General features: G+C 31.3%; 1 protein-coding gene across 2 annotated transcripts; it reads right to left on the bottom strand.

Annotated features, from left to right (window-relative positions):
- Nucleotides 1-417: 417 nt before the first annotated feature.
- On the bottom strand, nucleotides 418-21,134 carry LOC149058203 (dynein regulatory complex protein 8-like). 2 transcript variants are annotated; one of them, XM_089219596.1, is made up of 7 exons: nucleotides 20,931-21,134; nucleotides 20,785-20,812; nucleotides 20,467-20,717; nucleotides 14,950-15,387; nucleotides 6,196-6,289; nucleotides 4,192-4,411; nucleotides 418-1,298 (listed from the first exon to the last, which is right to left on the bottom strand). In XM_089219596.1, exons 4-7 carry the CDS (start codon nucleotides 15,206-15,208, stop codon nucleotides 1,212-1,214), a joined length of 660 nt encoding a protein of 219 aa, XP_089075722.1. In that variant the 5' UTR covers nucleotides 15,209-15,387; nucleotides 20,467-20,717; nucleotides 20,785-20,812; nucleotides 20,931-21,134; the 3' UTR covers nucleotides 418-1,211. The 2 variants fall into 2 exon arrangements, with proteins under 2 accessions (XP_089075722.1, XP_089075721.1); XM_089219595.1 differs by having other exon boundaries at nucleotides 6,166-6,289; nucleotides 20,931-21,131.
- Between the last annotated feature and the right edge of the window lie 684 nt (nucleotides 21,135-21,818).

The raw sequence follows: 21,818 nt of genomic DNA, 5'->3' as shown, positions 1-21,818 counted from the left end.
TAATATATAATATGTAACGAGACAAAACGGAGTGCCTCATGTAAGTGGCGCACTATCGTACCTCGCTACTATGTTAACCTACTTTCTAGCCACCGCGCGCTCTCACGCACATAACATGTCATACAACGGCCGAGAGCATACAATAGATTCGTAAAGCGCGACACAGAGGGCGCAGACGAGCAATTGGTTCCGGAAAAGGACGCAACCCGCAAGAAAAACTCTTTTCCCCAAGAAACCCAGTGACTTAGCAACAAACGGTTTTCGGATTCGGCATCAACACCTTTATATATACCAATTTACGGCCACCAAGTATTCGAAAGCATTACGGGACTTGTTGAACACGCGAAAGCTGAAACATCACTAGGTACTGCAAATGAAGCTAATACCTACAACAGCACCTAACCAACCTAACCTTCGTCCCCGCTGAGTGCGGTGAATATTGTGAGCCGGACGGTAATAAACTGCCGTTATATACGGACACGCTCACCAAACGATAAACAGCACTTTATCCTAGTCTGCATAAACCGAACGGTAATAAACTGCCGTTACACGAATGTGCCACAAGCTAGTGTTCACGACCATTATTTTATAGTAAGAAGTAATTGTCAAATCTTTGCCCCATCTATTTCGTGGACTACCCGAGAGGAACCATTACCCACGACGACGCACCGAACATTCGAACAGTGGACTACCCGAGAGGAGACACAACCACTGACGACGCACCGAAGATTCGACCCGTGGACTACCCGAGAGGAGTCACCACTACCGCCAAAGCACTGAGGATTCGATCCGTGGATTACTCGAGAGGAGCCACCACTACCGAGGATTGTAGTCACCTTCCAACACCTAGGGTACGATCTTATTACACCACCAAGTACCACCTAGCATTCCAATTGTTACGACGTTGGGAACCGCTGAGATCAACTGCCAGACCACAAACTTGAGTTTTATATAGTAATTCCCACCCTTTTATGTAATCCAATATAAAATTATATTTATTGTAAACTTGAAAGAGTATAAATTATGTACAAAAGCAAATAATGTTGAGCATATTAATGTTATTGTAAATATATTTGAAATTAATAAAATTAAAATATTAATGAAACAACCAGTGAGTTGCGTTTCGTTACAAATATATATGTATATTGTATAATGTATATAATATATATATTTTTTAACTATAAAATAAAAACGAATTTTAAGATTATGAATTATGAATTTCTGTTTGATATTTTTGAAGTAGTGGTAGTAACAGTCGTGGTATTACTACCATACTGTTCTGTATCCCATTTTGTCACCTGAAAAAAAGACGTAATATGAATCAAAGATATTATAAATTACTAAAATATTTATATTTGTAAATAATATTAATGTATTATAAAAAAAAAATGTATATAGTGTTTTATTCTTTTTAAACAGAATTTATATTTATTATTTATATAACATTTATAACATGTCATTTGTTATCAATGTTAACATATAGCGGAATGACGTAACGGATAATAATATAAAAATAGAATATGTGTGACACGACACACGTGGCTACGTGAGCTACCTGACAACATGAAGCACACGTGGTACCTCAACTTTAGATTCCAACCGTAATAATGAATATATTGATTTTACAATATAGTGTGTTTATATTTTCTATTTTTGTCTCCATCATCACTTTTTCGTGCAGAAAAAATTCTTAGATTTTGGACGTCAAAAACTCCTTCAAGGAGTTGAAATGGCCTATAATTGACACAGCTTTAAATCGCATCAACACCCCGGAGTACCTAGTGGAGATGCTCCGGTCTTGGCTGACTGATAGAACGATGCTGACTGGCGAAGAGATGGTGGAGATACCGGCGACCTGCAGAGTGCTACAGAGTTCTGTTTTTCGCCCAGCCTTGTGGCCATGACCGGGCAACAACTCGAAGGCGCAATCAATACGACACTGATAGCCATCAATGACTGAATTCGGAGCAAGGGCCTGGAGTTAGCTCATCAGAATAGTGAAGCGGAGATCCTGTCCCGGAGACGGGCGTTTGTCCCCCCCCCCCCCCCCCCGACTGACGATCAACGGCTATCTGATCCAATTGCAAAATATAAGATCAGGTACCTCGGGGTCATTCTGGACAAGTGCCTGAATTTTGCAGCACACGCGAACACTGTCGCAACGAAGACAGTCCGCTCAGCCACTGTTCTGTCCAGGCTTATGCCGAACATAGACGGACCGGTTCAATGGAAGAGGAGGCTACTAGCGTCTGTTGTAGGAAGTCAGCTGTTGTACGCCGCTCCTGTCTAGATATCCGTCATCACAGATGTCGCCAGAACTAGAGCGATCTTGATCCGTCCACAGTGGACTGCCGCCATGGGTGTGATCCGGTCCTACCGCACCGTGTCGGACCAGGCCGCTCTGGTTCTGATCTGAATGCCACCCGCCGATCTGCTCGTATTGGAAAGACTCCATCGTATGGACATGACCGCCAGTCCGCGTTTCTGGCAGTGTGTAGATGACTCGGTCACCAACGAACACACGTTATTCCAATGCGTCTACTGGGAAGGATTCCGGGAAGCATTAACCTCCCGGCTAGGTCGTCGTCCGAGTACCATCGACGCACCCAAAATGATCTGCAGTCCAGTGTTTGAAACTCTGCCACCGGATCCAATCGAGAAGTACGCGGCTCTTAAAGAAGCCGAGGAAGTTTTCAATTTTTTTTATTAAATGGTGAAAAACATCCTTACTGCAAAGGAGGATGAGAAACGACGTCGTCAGGCCGCAGAAACACCTCCGGATTAACCGAACTAATGATTGCGTAGTTAAGTTTCTTTAAAATGTAGCTGAAGGCAAGCTCTCGAGTATTATTGTACATAACTACCTATTGTAATAGCTATCAAACGAGAGATTGGCCCGTCGCAGCTACGTAAATATGTAATTGGTTATTAATGATTATCAATAAACGATGGTGGCCAGAGGATAAATACTGGAACCTTAGTTCCTCCTCCAGTTCTTGATACTAACGAAAAAAAAAAAGATAAAGAAAAAGATATTTAAAATATTAAACGTACACAGCTAGAATTTTTTTTTTATATACATACACATTTTATGCTTAAACTTGAATGAAATTTGATATTCAAACTAATTTTTACGTATATTTGTAAATATTAATATAAACATTTTGATTAATTTTAAGCTATTTTCTATTCATACTATGAACCTATTCACCATATTAAGGTGATATTGACTAAAAAATGAATAATAAGCAATGTTTTATGCAAATTGTAAACCAACCTACTATAATAATTATACTATCTAATAGCAAATTAAACTACATTATTAGCAATATCAGATATCATGAAATATACCTAATCATTTAGACTGACAGACCGTTTTCTAATAGTTTTCAAATAACGTTTTATTCAAAACTTATATAGTTATATATAGTATAGATCTACTTGGGAAATAATGTAGGACATGTTTTATATGTGTGTTTGCGATATATTGAGAAGTGATTATTCTATGAACATTAGTGAACCATAGCTGAGTGAGAAAAAAAAACAATTCATCGTGTTTCAGGATGGATATTCATGTAACTAAAACTAAGAATATTACTCAGATTTCAAATCAAACACCACTTAATGTTACCTACTCAATCAACTGCTATTTTTTTAAATAGCTAGAGAGTGTGTATATATATGTAATATAAAATTAAAACTTCTATCTCTATACTAGAATGTACTTGATAACAGCAGATTTTCTACATAATTTATCAATTATCAATATGGTACTGACCTATTATGTGGAAACCTTTAAAGATATTTCAAATTAGAATTAAAAAATATTAAATTTTTTAAATTCATATTTATTAAACTCATTAAAAAACGAGTGTTTCGCGTTATCCATAATCATACTAATATAACTACATATTGTATTTGAGAGCTTTTTCATAAAATTTCCCGTAAAATATTTAATTTTAATTTTCAAACATCAAAATAAGTAGTATTGTGGCATAGGATGTAATATACCTATCTTGGTAGTAACGATAGACTATTCGAGTACCTACTACCCATAGTGTACTATTACCTAGATTATGATACACACATTACATAATATGTAAATTGTTTAATCACATAGGTACGTATACATGTATAGTCACGTCAGTGAGATACGAAACTAAAACAGAACTGTACAATGTGAACACTTACTAAGATTTTGTTGATATAGAGCTCGTACGGTATGACGGTGCCACCGGCAGCTGTTTCGATGGCCGCGGCAGACATCATTTCTTCTAATTCTTCGTCCTCAAACGGTTCTCCATCGTGACGGAGCGCTGACTCCATGCACTCGCGACTGACAGTACCGGTCCGTTCTGGATCCAAGGCCCGAAAAGCACTAAGCAGTTCGGACGCCGACGCCGGTTGATATCTGTTGTAAAATAATGTCACAATTATTATTCACCTATTATAATAATAACGTCGAAACACGGTTTGCAGTGTATACCAAGGACATAATATACTTAAGGTTTTTCAATTCTAGTTGTCAAATATATTTTCAATGGGGTCTAATTCTAGTTTTGGTTCGCAAAAAAAAACTTTTAATCAATGGTAGGTGTCGAATTTCCGCAGGAATGAAAAATACTAATTTTAAAGAGCAAGGATATTTTGATTGATTATATCGATGTCATTTAAGTAGCGTGTCTCTGTGTGTAACGACGATATAGTATACAATTTATAATGTAATCACCATTGGCATATTTACAATTTACTAAAGCATATTCAATAACAAAATTATAAATTATAAAATTTTAAAAAAATCAAGTTTTATTTTTTTACTAGCTAATTCATCAATCATTTCATCAATTTAAGAAGTTAAAAAGTTAATTCTCGGTGGATGAATAATAAGGCATGTGCCTACAAAATTTTTCTATAATAATTTGTAAACAATTTAAAAATTACATACGTAAATATGCCATTGAACGTCAACAATAGGTTGTTTATGATATACTTTTCCTTCCGTATTAAAAGTACCAATTCAATTTTATGGAACAATAATTTTACTATACAGCAGACGAATGATGAGTAGAAACAAGTTTAGGAACGTTATTTATCGGTTCCAATATCGATACTTTATACGAGCACAGAATTAGAACAAATATCTACTTCGTTCATAAGTTCAATACTGCTATTATTTTATATTGTTATTATTTGTACTGCTAGAAGAGGTTGTTGATAACATGAAGACGTGAAGTGAACAAAAGAAAAAGAAAAGATGCAGATAAGCAATCCATGGGAGAAATTTTATAATATTCATAGTGTATATTATTACAGTGTAATATTGTATGTTTGTTGTATATTGTATATTAAATTTATATTTAAAAGTATACTTTTTATGTTAATAAACAAAGGAAGTATCGGGAAGTAATAAAAAACTAGTTCTCTTGGTTTCACCTATTCACTTGGAAAACAATTAACAACATTATTTATTTTTTATTTTATTAGATGAAGTTTATAGTAAAATTTTAATTTTTTACCTCTTAAAATTGGTTTATCGGAAATTTACTCAGAAATTTATATGCAGTAAATTAATCACTGAAGGTTTTAATGAAATAATTGGCCGTTAATTAATTTTAGCCCTAATATATTCATTCAAAATTGCAAACAGTTAGTAGGTAAGTATTACTAATTTAGTTCTACGAGTATATAAATACTATGTAGTCTGTAGTCTGAGTATGAAGTTGATTAAAAACTGCGTTTTTTACGTAGTTTTAAGTGCTATTGAAAATAAAATAAATTATGTGTTAATTAATATTTGAGACCATAAATACACACGTACAAAAATAAAATAAAATAAAGTTAAATAGTTATTAGTTTAAAAAAAACTAAAGTTCTCTACATTCTCGTATAGGTACCTAATTAAAATCTTGATAATACTTTTATATAAAAAAAATAAATATTTAATTCTCAGTTCAATGGCTTATACTGATCTAGCATTTGCTTAGATAATACATTAATATTTAATTCACGCACACGATAGTCTATCCTCTCCCCATTACACGTTCTAAGTGTGAGTCAATCGTGCGTTTGATTTTCAAGCATCAAACATACTAAAATAAATTTGCATATTTGTTTGAAGTTTTATGTGTACGTTAAAATATCAGCAAGTAGCCGATTCCATCTCACTTGTATTCACTAATGGCGTTTTCAACATACGGTAAAAATGCGGCTAGATGTACGGTGCCGGTAGCTTCATGATCTTCAACGTTTACGGCAAGTTCCCTCAAGTCGGCCTGCGACGGTACGTAACCTGTGATAATTTTTAACATAAATCACTATTTATAAATCTATTGAATATAATATTATATCAACATAATGATGTATCTTATAGCTTTCACTTGTTTTATTAATTATTAATAATATTTTCTTTCATTAGAAGATTGACCAAAAAAAATATCATCAAATCAACACGCTTTAAAATATTGCATTATTAAGCACACATAGATTTCAGCATCTGCATATTATTTTGTCGTTAGTAGCCTTATATATTTATCGTTTGAAAAATGTATGCGGACAAACCGAAAAACTATAATTTTATTATTTATATAAATTGGTTATGTTACTGATTTCTGTATATATAAGTTATCTTTATAGTGATTCAAAAATTATAAGAATACATAGGCACAATTTTTTTTTATTAGCATTTGAAGTTCAAATATTGACAAAAATTCATCAAAACCATGAATATTTGTAAATTATTTTGTAGTTCAAAATTCATAAAATTGTTTGTATTTATATCTAAGGTTAAAAAATTCAACACTAAGTTTTCCATAATTTTTTCTTCAAATAGCTATAAAGAAAATTTGAAGCTTCATTATAGAAAAATGTTTTGAGCGTTTGAGTTTTAAATTTTTATATCATATCATATCAGATACAGATATTACGATACCGGTTGTCTTTAAATAAAATATACGCACGTAATTCAGCTCTGTCATGAAGAAACCACGCACGCAATTCGGCTGTGTCTCGAAAAAACCGCGCACGCAATTCGGTTGTTGTCAAACATAGTTCTTTTTTTCCGCACGCAATTCGGATGCAGCCAATATAATGTATTATGAATTATGATAACTACATGTAATGTTTTTGGAAAAATTGATTAACCATGCCTTATGCAAAATGCGTTATAATTGAAAAATAAAATATTTGTTTCAAAATAGAATATATGACAATATTTAAATATAATATATTATCCTAGACTGACAAATCATCTCCGTTCAGAATCGTTATTTGTATACAATGATACCTATCATTGCATTCAAATCTAACCTACCCTAGTCAGAGGTCCCCCTACCACCTAATGTACAGCAGAGCGAAATCCACTTACCCGCTTTTTTTTTTAATCTTACTTCGTGCATATTTCTGTTTTCATGTTTTATCTTGCTCAACGGCCTCACAATATGTTGTTCTACACATTTTTTTTATTAAACTTCACTCGAAAATAATTTACCATTGATATATCCATTTAATGTATTGATGAAAGGGAAGTTATTGCTCTGACAAAAAAAAAAAAAAAAAACACTTGCATATATATATAGGTATAAATCCACCACACGATCCAATGGACATCGATAAATCAAGAAAATATAATAGGTATATATGTTTGAATTTTATTTGATATTCCATAAAATATGGCTTTTACAATTTTCATAATTATTACATTAGGTACCTCTATAACCGATATATGGTTCGTAGTCATATGAATGACTACGCATACATTCCACGGTATAAGGTTATACTTAGGCTAATATTAAATATATAACACTGGTTATTTACGTTCTAGTGTTCTACAGTCATCTATGTTAAATGTTACATGCCGTAAGTTTCCATCAGTAAACAAAAGTTAAGGACGTTACAAGTCATACTATATCAGTGGTGTTTACTAACACCGTTTCGTTTTTGCCCTAGACATACCTACATATTGCTATATCAAGTCATCTCAAGTTAAAATTGTAATCATACTATAATGTTTACCCAAAAATATATTCATCAAAAACATCTGTTTAAGCTTTAAAACAATATATATTATTTATTTTTTTTTTTTTTTTTTTTTTTTATTTAGAAATACGCCTCAACTACCAGGGTTATTGGCGTTTAAGATATACATGTTACAGTTTAATTATATTTACATAATGATACTAGAGTATAAAGAAGAAAAGTATATAAGATAAATAATATGATATCAATAAATATATAGTTATATTTTTTGTAGAAGGTTCTTTTCTTTGAGAAGTTCTAGGAGTGAAGATGTTCTTTCCGTGTTTGGTGCTAGTATTTCGCATAGGTTGTTGGGGAGCATGAGTTTTTCTCTGGCATCTTTTGTGAGGAGGCATTCTGTTAGAAGGTGTTTGACAGTAGTCACGGTGTTGCATGAGGTGCATATAGGTTGTTCTTTTTTGCTCATTAGATGTTCATGAGTGTAACGTGTGTGGCCAATTCGTAATCTGTTGAGTACGATTTGATGTCTACGCGGGAGTGATGTGTTAGGCAACCAAGGGAGGGTGGATGATTTTATTTCTCTTAGCTTGTTGTTTCGTACTGATCTCCATTCTTGAAGGCAGATTTGGTCAAGGTTAGTGTTTATATGGAGTTTTGTATCTAAATGTGTTGTTATATTCCAGAAAGAAGTTGGTTCTTTCGTTGCTCTTTTGGCTATTTCGTCTGCAATTTCGTTACCAGATATGTTGCTGTGTCCAGGTACCCATAGAAATCTGATGTCTTTTTTGGATAAGAATATAATGTTTAATATTAGGTTGCCTATTGGGTTGTTTTTTTGTGGATTTGCTAAGTTTGTGAGGGCACTGAGAGAGTCTGTGTATATGATTGAAAATTGGATATCCGAGGAGGCAGCTAATTCTGTGGCTTTTAAAAGAGCCAGGTATTCTGCTGTATAGATTGAGTTGTACGATGGAATTTGAAATGCTGTTTGGGAGTTTGGCTGGATTATTGCGATTGCAGTTCCTTCCGTGTTTTTGGATGCGTCAATATATATTTCTTGATGTGGTGGAAGACTGTTTTTTAGATCGAAGAAATTTGATTTGTAAATGTAGGAATCGGTTTCTTTTTTTTTGTGGGCAGTTAGGTTGAAATAGATGAGAGGATTTGAGGTAATCCATGGTGGTTGTTCAGAGACTTGAGGAATAAGTTGGTTTGTAAAAATAATATTGAGGTCTGAGGCATAGGTGGCTGTACGAGTGCCAAGATTGTTTATATCGTTATTATGGAATTGGTTCATTGAGTTTCTTAATATTGTGCTGATGGGATTTTTTGTTGCTATTAATGTTTTTGATGAGTATTCTAATGTATGTTTTATTCTCCTTTTTTCAAGTGATTTATAGCCTGTGATGTTTATGATGCTGAGAATTGGGCTGCTTTTGAAAGCACCAATTGACAATCTTAGGGCTGTATTGTGAATAGGATCTAACGTTTTGATTGTAACAGCAGATGCTCCTGCATATAGTATAGAGCCATATTCGAGTGCTGGGAGGATTATTGAGTTGTGTATTATTTGTAATGTTTTGCTTTCTGCACCCCATTCGAGGTTACTTAGTGTTTTTATTATATTGAGATTAGTTTTTGCTTCATTTTTTATATTGTTTATGTGGGTTCGCCATGTTAGTTTTGAATCAAGGGTTAAGCCTAGTATTTTTATGTTGAATACTCGAGGAATGTTCGTGTTTTCCATTTTAAGAGATGGGTTGTAGGGGATGTTTTTCTTTGAGAATATAATGAATTGTGATTTGATTGGAGAAAAAGTAAAACCTGAAGTTTTACTCCATAGTAGTAGGTTGTTTATACAATTTTGTATTTGCTGAATTAATGTTGGTAGATTATTGCCCCTGCAAAATATGTTACTATCATCTGCGTACATTGTGATTTTGTTTGGGGGTTTTATGATAGATGGGAGGTCATTGATAGCCAACAGAAAGAGAGTTGAGCTTAGAGGAGAACCTTGAGGACTGCCATTATGAAGAATGAATGGGGAAGATAGTGCACCATTATTAGATACTTGTATTGTTCTATTTGAGAGGTAATTTATGATGAAGTTAATTATGTTACCCTTAAGATTCAACTGTACCATATATTTAATAAGACGGTGGCGCCATATAGTGTCAAAAGCTTTTTGTAAGTCGAGGCTGAGTAATACCAAGTATTGATTTTGATTGAAAGTTTCTTTAATTTCATTTTCAATTATTGCTAAAGAGTCCAAAGTAGAATTATTTTTGCGGAAACCATTTTGAAAATTGGAAAATAGATTGTTAGATTCTAGGTACCACATTAGTCTTGAGTTAATAATTTTTTCTAGTAGTTTTGTCATGGAACATATAATGGATATAGGACGGTAACTAGATACGTGGTTTTTAGGTTTGTTGGGTTTATGGATCGGTTTGATTATAGCGGTTAGCCATGTTGTTGGGTACTGGTTTTCTATCCAAATATGATTAAAGATCTTGAGTAGGTAGAGTTTTCCGTTTTTTGGAAGATTAAGAAGAAAAATCGTAGGTATATTGTCTATTCCGCAAGCATTGCTTTTCTTGGAACTGAGGGCTGTTTCCATTTCTTGGATAGTGAGAGGACTATTAATGTGAGTGTTATCGTGATTTTGACAGAGATTGATGGGTACAATTTCTTGAGCGCATTTGTATCTTTGAAAATCAAGGGGATAGCTTTCAGTACTACTAGCTTTTGAAAAGAAGGAGCCAAGTTCGTTTGCGATTTCTGAAGGTTCTGAGTATATTGTGTCATTTTCGTTTTTGAGGATTTGTATATTGTCGTATTTGCTGATGCATTTAAAAGCCTTAATTTTATGCCATATTTGTTTTGGGTTTGCTTTAGAATTGATTGAACTTGTATAGGCGCGCCAACACGTTGTTTTGCTGTCTTTAATTGTACGTCTGGCTTGAGCTCTGCGTTTTTTGAATTCTATGAAATCATCTTGGGATTTAGTGCGTTTGAATTTGTTGAAGGCAGTATTTTTTGATTTGATAGATTCATTACACTGAGAGTTCCACCAAGGAACTGGGGGCTTTCTACCTGAGAATATAGTTTGTCCTATTGTTAAGTTGGCTATTTCTAGAATAGCATTTGTGAAATTTTGCGTAACTTCATTTAAGTTGTTAATTTTTGGTTTTTCAAATTCAAATGAATCTATTTTTTGTTCTAAGAGGGATGTGAATAGATTCCAGTCAGCGGTGTTTAGTTTCCATTTTGGTTTGCCTACTTGAATGTCTTCAGTATTCCTGTACGTTAATTTCGTGATTATGGGCAAGTGGTCACTTCCATATGGATGAGATAATGTGTCCCATGTAAGGTGAGGGGCAAAAGAAGGTGTTGTGAATGTTAAGTCAATTGCTGATTGTGTTCCGGATGCTGTGCCAAAGTGAGTTGGCTTACCGTTGTTCAGTGTAATTAGGTTTTCGGAATCTATGAGCGATTCGATTATTTTCCCTCTAGTGTTTGTAGTAATGCAGCCCCATAATTTGTTGTGACTGTTGAAGTCACCTAGGAGAATGAACGGCGGAGGGAGTTGTTGAATGATGTTTTTTAAGTCTGCTTCGGTGAAAGGTGATTGGTTAGGAAGGTAAAGGTTGCAAATTGTAATCTTTTGTTTGAGTTGAACAGAAATGGTTACGGATTCAAGCGGAGTATTTACTAGTATTTCTTCGGAAGAATATGAGTCTTTTATGAATATTGAGATACCTCCGCTAGCTCTGATTGCGTTAGATCTTATTTTGGTATAATTTGTATATCCTTTTAGTGTGTTTTTTTTATAGTTTGTAAAATTTGTTTCTTGTAGACAAATGATTTCAGGGCAGTATTTGTTTATTATTATTTGTAAATCACTGATTCTTTTGTAGAAACCATTTAGGTTCCATTGTAGTATGTTAAATTTTGTATTATTATGCTGCATTGTAGGTTTTATTTTTATATTGTTAGATTTACGGTCTTGTGAAGGATTAATATGTGTTATTGTTTAATGTATTGAAATATGTATTAAGCTTCTGATCCATTAGAATCATAGGGTTCTGCGTTTAATGTTTTTGTGAAACGGGTTAATCTGTTTTTGATGCTACCATTTTGTAGGGCCGGTTTGATAGATATAATAATGTCTAGTAAGTCTTCTTTTGATATATTGTATTCATTATAAATTGTAGGTGGTTCGAAGTGGCCTTGATTATTTTCAAAAATGTGTTTAAAAGTAATAAAGTCGATCTTAAAATTGTTTTGATCAGTGAAGAATTTTTTTGCTGGTTCTAGATATGTATCAATATTTTCTAAAAATGTTGTTAGTGCTGCTGATTTTAATTTTTTGTTCTTTTTCTTTTTTTTTTCGATGATTTCGTTTTGGGGGGTCACTGGGTTTTGTGGAGCAGGCATCGCATTTGAGTTTCCATTCGGTTCTAATGGAGATGGAGGTGGAGAGTGAGTTAGAAATGAGTCAGGAAGAGATCTTTTATTGCCTGTTTGATGATCAATATCCATAGGGATAATGTTAGAGTTTGGAATCGCATCTAAATTTTGAAGTGTTGGTTTTGATGTGATCGATGATGTTGGTGGAAGATTTGATGGCGATGTAGGCTCAGAAGCAATATTGGGTGTTTCAAGTGGGGATGTGTCGGTGTCCGATGTGGAGGTAGGTACTATAGGGGTATTATATGTGTTTGACGAAACGTCTAATTTAGACGGTGTGATTGCAATGGGTTGATCGTTGTTTACTTGTGACATTATGTTGTGCGAATTAATCTGGTTTGAGCAATGAGACGCAATGTGACCTTGGGCCTTACACAAGTAGCAGGTTAGGGAGTCATCTGATAAAAAGATCCTGTAGTTGGTGTCTTCGTAATTTATAAGTATGGTAGGTGGGAGTTTGATAAGATCGTCATGTTGGATAAAAGTTTGACGACGAAAACTTAAAATATGCGTGAAATCTTCAACCTGAATTCCGGCCCTTAATGGTGTTATAGGGCTACAAAGAGGTATATTTAATTTGATAAATTCGTTTGCGATTATGTCAGGCGGTATATTAGGATATACGTTAGATAATATTATTCTTTTATTCGGATTGAAAAATTTTCGTAATTTGAATTGTTGGTGTTGTATTGTGATAAATGGGTTATTATCAATTAGATTATTTACTAATGAGCTGCTTGATAGGAATATACATAAGCGACCTTTAGATATACGGGACGCAAATAGAATATTAGACGGTTGGACTATGTTGCCGATGGCGATAATATAATCTTTGTGTGGGATGTTGTCGTCTATATCGATTAATAAAGCTTGGTCTTTTTTGGGTATTAAGCTGTTTGCAACAGTTGAGGCGAATGATTGTTTGTTGATATCCGTGTTGATAGAACTTGTTGAAGTGTTGACGTTGGGTGAATTTTTTGGTGACATTTGATGTGGTGGTTTAGGATTTGATGCGATTTTTAGTGAATTTGGTTTGGTTAAGTTTTTGGGTGTAGTTGGTGATGTTTTATTTTTTTGTTTTTGTACATCTTTTGAATTAGTTGGTTGACGAATGGAGGGGCTTTTTAAAGCTGGTAGTTTTGTAAACATTTTATAGTGTTTAGGGCTTGCGCCCGCTGGGTGTATTGTGTATTAGCTAGTAGTATTAATAACGAGCATATTACCTGCGATAAGGTGCGTGTGTAGAATACTGCTATCGAGAGCTATTAAAATCGGTACTCGTGAAACGCGATAAGTAACGTGTAGTCTGTACGGAGTCTAACAACGAACTGTTATTATTTATTTATTTTATTATATTAATACGGATTAAACATTTACTTGAAGGTTCTATATATTTCTAAATTTACAATTTAATATCAAGCAATCTAACAAATAAGCAATTAAGTATTTGGAGACTAAAATACAAAAACCTATTTTGTTCAAATGATATAGAATAATAGGTAACATAATATTATAGTTTTATACTATATACATGTATAACGTTAATTTTAAATTTTGAGCGGAGAACAAATATTTTTCCATATCTTTTTTCATAATCTACTATTAGGATAGTTTTTGGTGTGAAGTATTGAATTTAGTAGATTTTTATAAAGTTTCAAAAGTAAAAAATGGTTAGTTCATTTTATAATAGTTGAAAAAAACTAACAAAAAAGAGTGAAAAACGGAAATGTTTAAGCACTTAAGTTCTCAAACATAGCGTAGGTTTATTTTATTTTGTTGCGGTACTAAATGAAATAGGATTAGCTATAATAACTTAAAATTTTGAATACAAAATCTTTATACAAACATTTTTTAAACAAAATTTTTTTTTTAATCAGTGCATAAAGTATTTTAACTTTTTGTTCTCCGTGTAAGTTGATGAATTTTTACAATCAAATATAGTATGAACAAAAATATATATTTCAATATTCATTTCGTTTTATTTTTACATATTTAGTGATAACATATTTTTAATTATAGAAATTTTGATTTTCGAATAATATATTTTGAAGAAAAAAAGTTTAAAGTTATGTTGAAAGTCATTAATCAAATATATTCTGAAAAAAAGTGCTTTACCTTTTTAGCTTATGAATCATCTAGGCCGTTTGCTACCAAAACTTATTTTTTCAATCTTTTCCAGTGCTCTGATGAATTACCTTAAATTATGTACCTATTAAGTTGTATTTATAATAATTATCCTAACTAAATTGTTACAAATTCCATTTTTATGAATTAAAATTATCCAGAAAAATATTTATCTTATAAATTTAAATTTAAAAATGCAAGTAGGTATATTTTAATTTAAAAAGTAAAACTTAAAAATTATTTTAACAATAAAAAATACATTATTTTTAGAATTGTAATGCGATATACTCTTTACTATTCTATCACAAAATTCTCTCTCTCTCTCTCTACTTTTCTCTCTTTGGATCTCAAGTGTATTTTATGTCTCTACTATCTTACCCAAGTAACGGAGTACTGTGCCCAGTTCACGTACATCAATAGTCCTATTGCCACTGTGATCAAATATGTCAAAAGCATCAGCAATTGCAGCGGCGGTGCAAGTTGAGGTAGCCGAGGACAATGCTACGACGGCCGTTTGCGAACCCACTCCGGTGTCGATGGAAGCGTTTGGTTTTACCAACGATGATGCAATAGCCGATGTGGTTGTCGTTGCAGTTGAAGTCGTGATTGTAGTCATTGTCGACGACGCGTCCAACATATTATACTATTGTCTACGTAAACTGCAACGAGTCCTGACTGTCCTGATCAGAGTAGGTGTGTGTTGCGACTTAGTCACAGATTTATTGATCAAACGTCATGAAACTACGTCGCTATTGAATCCATGCGTCCGTAAGTTATATATGCTTGCCACTACCAAGCTTGATACTATGCCGTTTTCTATGAAAAATAGGTATTATAACATTTTATATGGTATAATAAATAGTTAATTTTGGTTGTCACGATCGGTAGTTATTGTAAAAATGTACACAACTGACAAAATGTCTCTTAAACAATATCGTTAATCATACAATAATGTTTCACATGAAAATAATACAGTTTTCTATTGATTATAAAAAAAAAAATGTCTCTCTTTGAACTCCAAATACTCGATATCAGTGCAGTGTATATAATATGTATTGCGCACACGTTATACCTACATTGGAAATACAAATCAATAAAGTTCAACAAAAATCTATAGCTGATATTGCTTAATTCTATTCAAACGAACATTTTTCAAGATAATTACGTGGGGATTTATGCCAACTTCAGCATACGATAAAACCAATCAGTTTCCAAGAAAATTTGTTCCTGTTTGGTTCTCAAAGAAAAATCATATTATGAATGTATTTATAAATGTAAAATAATTAATAAATAGGGTATTCAAAAAGTTAGATCATAATGATATATTTTTCAATCCCAACATTTTCATGAAATTTATATATAAGTAATCAAAAAAAAAGGGCATACAACAATAAATAGTTAACTATAACTTAATATAATTAATCGAGAATTCTATGACGCAATGGCACTTCAGAAGGACTAATGTATTAAGTGTCTCAAGTTCGAACCAGTTTCAATTTTTGCCCAATACTTTTGCACTGTTTTCAGATTTTTTTCTTTTTTGTACTTATTACTTTTTTAGATATTTTAGTTAGTCTAAAATTGGTCACGTCACTGGGAAGATTTTAATGTATAATAGGTTATAATAGTTAACCGGGTCAGCTTTAAATAATATAGTACTTTTCGATCCATTAAATATCTACATATCTATATAAAATTGAATTTCTGTCTGTTTGTCCTTTATGCATTCCTAAACGGCTGGACCTATTGTGACGAAATTTGGTACAGAGATATTTTAGACCGATGGGCACAAAGTTTAAAAAAAGTGATAGGCCAAACCCTTAGAGGTGCACGAACAGACATTTTGAGATTTACGAGTTTATTTATTGTTTATAGGTGGTTAATAATAGTTTCATTAATAATAATAATAGTTATTAAAGAAATTATTATCCCTGAATTGTTTATTATTTGTTTTCCATTGCACGTGCGTCTATGGCATTAAATGTTTTTATTGATATTTTGTGTTTATATATATATATATATAGATAATAACGCCATTTCTACGTTATACCTCCCAAAAAAAATTACTTTTTGGTTCAAATAAGAAATAAGTAATTAATTATTAGGCACCAACTTTAAAAGTTGTATCACCTTAACAAATCTAAAAAAAGCGGTTAAATGGATGTCGCTCTGCTATACATTAGGGGGGGGGGGGGGGAACTCTGACTAGGGTAGGTTAAATTTGATTGCAATGATAGGTATCATTGTATACGAAAAACGATTCTGAACGGAGATGATTTGTCAGTCTAGGATAATATATTATATTTAAATATTGTCATACCTACATTATCTATTTTGAAACAAATATTTTATTTTTCAATAAGGACGCATTTTGCATAAGGTATGGTTAATCAATTTTTCCAAAAACATTGCATGTAGTTATCATAATTCGTAATACCTTATATTATCATAGATATATGTACATATACCTGGTTTGAGGATAAATCGTTATCAATACACGATTTCATAAAAATTTAAAACTCAAATGCTCAAAACATTTTTCCTATAATGATACATCAAATTTTCTCTATAGCTATTTGAAGCAAAACTTATGGAAAACTTAGTATTGAAGTTTATAACCTTAAATATAAATACAAACAATATTATGAATTTTGAACTACAAAATAATTCGCAAATATTCACGGTTTTGACGAATTTTTGTCAATATTTGAAATTCAAATGCTAATAAAAATTTAATTTGAACTTCTTGTGGACATTTTTTTTGTGATAAAGATTGAAAAATTTGTAAGGAATCTTGTATTAAATTTTCAAATCTTAGATTTAAAAAGAAAATTTTTCATGAATTTCTAGCTTAAAACAATATGCGAATTTTTGTGATGTTTACGTATTTTGTCAAAATTCAAAATTTGAATGCCTATAAAAAAAAGTTGTGACTTTGAATTAATTTTATTTTCAACTGCTATTGTAACAATATGTTAAGAGCCTTGTATTAAATTTTCAAGATTTTCTACTCAAAAAATACATTTTTATCGATTTTAATTTTAAAAAAACTAATAATGATCGAAAATTGCATATACCTATGAATAGTTCAACTTAAATCAAAATTTTTTGAAAATTTCATGGTAGATAGAATATACTTATATAAACATTCGGTGAAAATTTCATGTATCAATGGTCATTTATTTTAAAGTTACATCAAAAATCAAAATCGATTTTGTCGAAAAATGATTGTACGTAAAATTTCCTGTTTTTCCCTTAACTTTTAGTTTGTTTATCCCGATTATTTAGAAAAATATTAAGAATTTTTTGGGTGAAAAGTACCAACTAGATTCACTTTTTTTGGCCGTCCAACATTTTTTTACCGGCACATCAAAAAAAATTCTCAACAAAATTGAAAATTTCAGTGGTCTATAAATAACTTAAAAAAAGTCAAAAATTTGTGAAAATTAAACTGTTTATAGATAACACTAACAAACATTTGGTGAAAATTTCAAGTATTTACAGTGATTAGTTTTTGAATTACAACCATATAAAAAAACCGATTTGGTCGAAAACTGGTTTTGCGTAAAAATTCCCGTTTTTCTGTCATTTTTTTTTTTTTGTTTTTCTCGATTTTTTTGAAAACTGTTGGAAAATGTTTACTTTCGACCTGTATAATGCACCAAGGATATTCACTTTTACATCGGTAAACACCCCCAAAGTTTGAAATTGAAGCATTATTTCGACTAGTTATGCTGTACACAGACACACAAAAAAAAAAAACACACATCATTGTAAAATCAATACATTCATCAATTCGTTCAGAATCTAAAATGCGATAAAATATCATGATTGAATATAGTTTTAGTCTTTTATTTTATTCAACAGTATTAAAAATCTTTAATGGATATTAAGATAGGGTAAATCCGTAAATCCACTGGAAGTTTTGAACATGACTAGCCGGGTATTTACATTTAACAACGAATTAATCACAAATTTTGAATCATATAGAGTTGATATTTTTAACGGTCAACGAAGTACACAGGGATCAACCCTAGTATATTATAAAGAAGGTGCACCAAGTATAATATTTAAGTTGATACTGTTAGTTCATCATTTAATTTAATTAATTTTTTCCGGAAACTAGTAGCATCGGATGGTACTGGCACTCAGAAGTCAGAACACATTTGTGGCTGAAGCCAGACACTGTGCCATACAAAATCTTAAAACTTTTATACAAATAATCTATGTTTAGACCATAATCTTATCACTTACTTTATTTCCAAACCAGCATTATATTATTTTTATAATATATCAATCAAATATATTTGAGTATATATAATAAGTACTTTTTCTGATGAATGCCAACAAAAAAATCAACATTATGAAGTAATGTCGATAGTGGAATTAACGGCATAAAAATAAAAATAAAAAATGCATGTCGACAGCGTGCACTGAGTAATAACATCCATATCTAAATCCATTTAATGATTGATATATTCATCTTCTGATTAAATATATTACATGGTTTAAATTAAAATGAAAATTATCTCCTAACCAACACATATATAGCAAAATATGCATTAAATATGTTTATTTGCTATAAGTAAAACTGTGTATTTAATTGAAAACCTTACTCAGCAAAACTTTTTTCGTTCTTTAAATGTCTTAATTTTTCATCTAAAAGCGGTAGACTCGACGTAAATTTTAATACATTCATATTACTCTCTGAAGTAATCATTTTTACCAATTGTATCTATTCTGCAGATAACTATGAGTGTAGTTGCCCACATTCCATGAAATCTGATTATATTATATTATATTATATTGTTGTGTAATAATAAAACAAAATAAAAGTGTACATGTAATTATATTTTATTTGGTAAACTCTTTACCGGAGTTTTTAATGTACTTAATACGATTATATCTAGCTTTTGAAATTTTTATATATGACACTAAGTGTACAAAACAATGTCCATTTATCATATTATGATCAAGTAACAGAATTCTTTTGAAATTCTGGAAAACTTCTCCTTATTCCACAATTAAATAGTTGAACTGTAAAATGTATTTACTAGTTTAAAGTTTTATATGAAAACATTTACATCAGGCTATCAATGCAACAACAGCTTCTTCGTTAGTTATATAAAATTTTAAATATTACTCTTAGTCCATAAGTTGTATATATTTTTGCCATGTATTTATTATTAACACTTCAACAAACAATTTGTGAAAATTGTATTTTATAGGAAAATCATTAATCAAGTTAAACCAAAACACCTAAAACATATGTATATATCATATATCTATAGCATCTACTGAGATATGTATATCATGATACATTTGTTTTATTATTATTTTTATTGTTTATATTATACAACAAGCTGTATATACCATAAATAATTATAAATACATGGATAGAAAATGTGTAGATATTTAGTAAATTGTTATCATTACTCTATGATTTAGTGTGCCTGAATAATATGATAATATATTGGGTTGCTGCAATAAATTCATCAAGTTATGAAAGTGGAAATCAGTCAAATTACAATGGTAAAATGTTATAGTTTCTTCAATCACAATAAATCATGCGTCTTAATTAAAGAGTTTTTCTATCCATATATATATGAAGTTATTCATAGAAATTGATAGATACAAGTGAAATATGAGGGTAACTGCAGGTGATAATAGATATTAACCAAGAAAAAATGGAAAGTAAAATTTACATTAAAATAACCAGAATCACACAGTATAAATAATAGGTATGTAGGTATACATTTTTACACGGCTAAATTTAACTACTGAGAGAGATCGTGAACCGAGCCAAAGATTCAAATAGCGCACTTTTCATATTTTGTTTTAATCAATAAAATGCAAAATAATTTCAAATTATGTGCCACGAAATAACATACTTACCACAATAACTTAGCCGGAATCTTCGGAATAACAAATTATTCATAAAGACTTTAATATTTCTTTTGTTAAAAAGTATACCTTTATAGTCTTATAATATTTAGTCACATCAGTAAAAAGCCTGTTTAATAAGATGCAAATAATGATTGATGTTTTAAATTAAGTGGCAGTTTTTAGTAGTTATTGTCGGTTAAAAGCTGGAGACGCAATATATAGATACTGTTGTTTAAAATCACCGAGACGCGTTTTGTTCGCTATAAAGTATACAATAGTCAATATTATGTAAGTATACTAAGTATAATAAATAAATTTAAATACTACCTGTTGTTCCCAAAGATATTGATCTCTTCTGAAATGAAAATGGAAAAATATTAGGTACATAGAAAAACAAATTTTAACCATGAAAATCAGAGAGAAATAATGTTCAGTCGCGTAGTTTTTTTAATCTAATAGTAAATATTATTAACCTTCATTAATTATAATTTATTAGTCTTCATTAAATATAATTGTACTTGTTACATTAAAATACTTGTCCTTAATGTTCCATGAAGCGATTCGAAACACCTACTTACCTACATTGTTAGTAGGTATGGCGCCCTAGAATTAGAAAACATTACAATAATGAATTTATGTTAAATTTAGTTTGGATATTCTTACTACGCAATCCAACATGTAAATTCTTCGTACAGATTGCATTACACTATAAGATAAATATTTTACACAATACCAAAACAATTATCAACTGATTTAAATGAAAATAACTTATAAGTGAATACGAAACTTTAATATTGGTTCTATTTCCTGTATTTCATACTACTCTGAATTGTTAAGATAATATATTAATATTATCAATAATTATCAGTTTTGTAGTTTATTTTGGTTAGGTCATGTATATACGTAAATAAAAATAGCCAAAAATACGTGAAAAATAGTTGATACCTACCTATCAATCTAATTGTGAAGTATTTTGTTCTTAATTTTTGAGGTAAATGTTTAATCGCAATTATAATTTTGCATTATGCGCGTGATATCTAAAATTTAATAGGTACAGTCTAAATGCATATTCTTATTTATTGGCTACCTAAATAATTAAAATATTCAACGATAACAGTACCTATTAGGTATTAGATACCTTTTTTTTTTTTCGTTTAAAACGACAGCAGAGGAGGATCTGTGTGAGGTATTAGATACCTACTATTAAGTGTTATATAGTTCGGGACTTAAAACAACGATTGTGAGTTTTTCATTGGTCTATCATTATAGTATCTATGCTTTTGTTTTTCTCGTAAGAATATATTGATTAATTCAATAATTCAGTCTTACACCTTTAAAGGTCAAAATATTACTATCGAAAA

This window comes from Diuraphis noxia, unplaced genomic scaffold, assembly GCF_037042655.1.
Source record: "Diuraphis noxia isolate RWA-SAM2 unplaced genomic scaffold, SU_Dnox_SAM2 contig0002, whole genome shotgun sequence".
NCBI classification, from domain to species: Eukaryota; Metazoa; Arthropoda; class Insecta; order Hemiptera; family Aphididae; genus Diuraphis; species Diuraphis noxia.
Note: the sequence above shows the minus strand (reverse complement) of the source record. Positions and strands in the feature narration are given on the sequence as shown.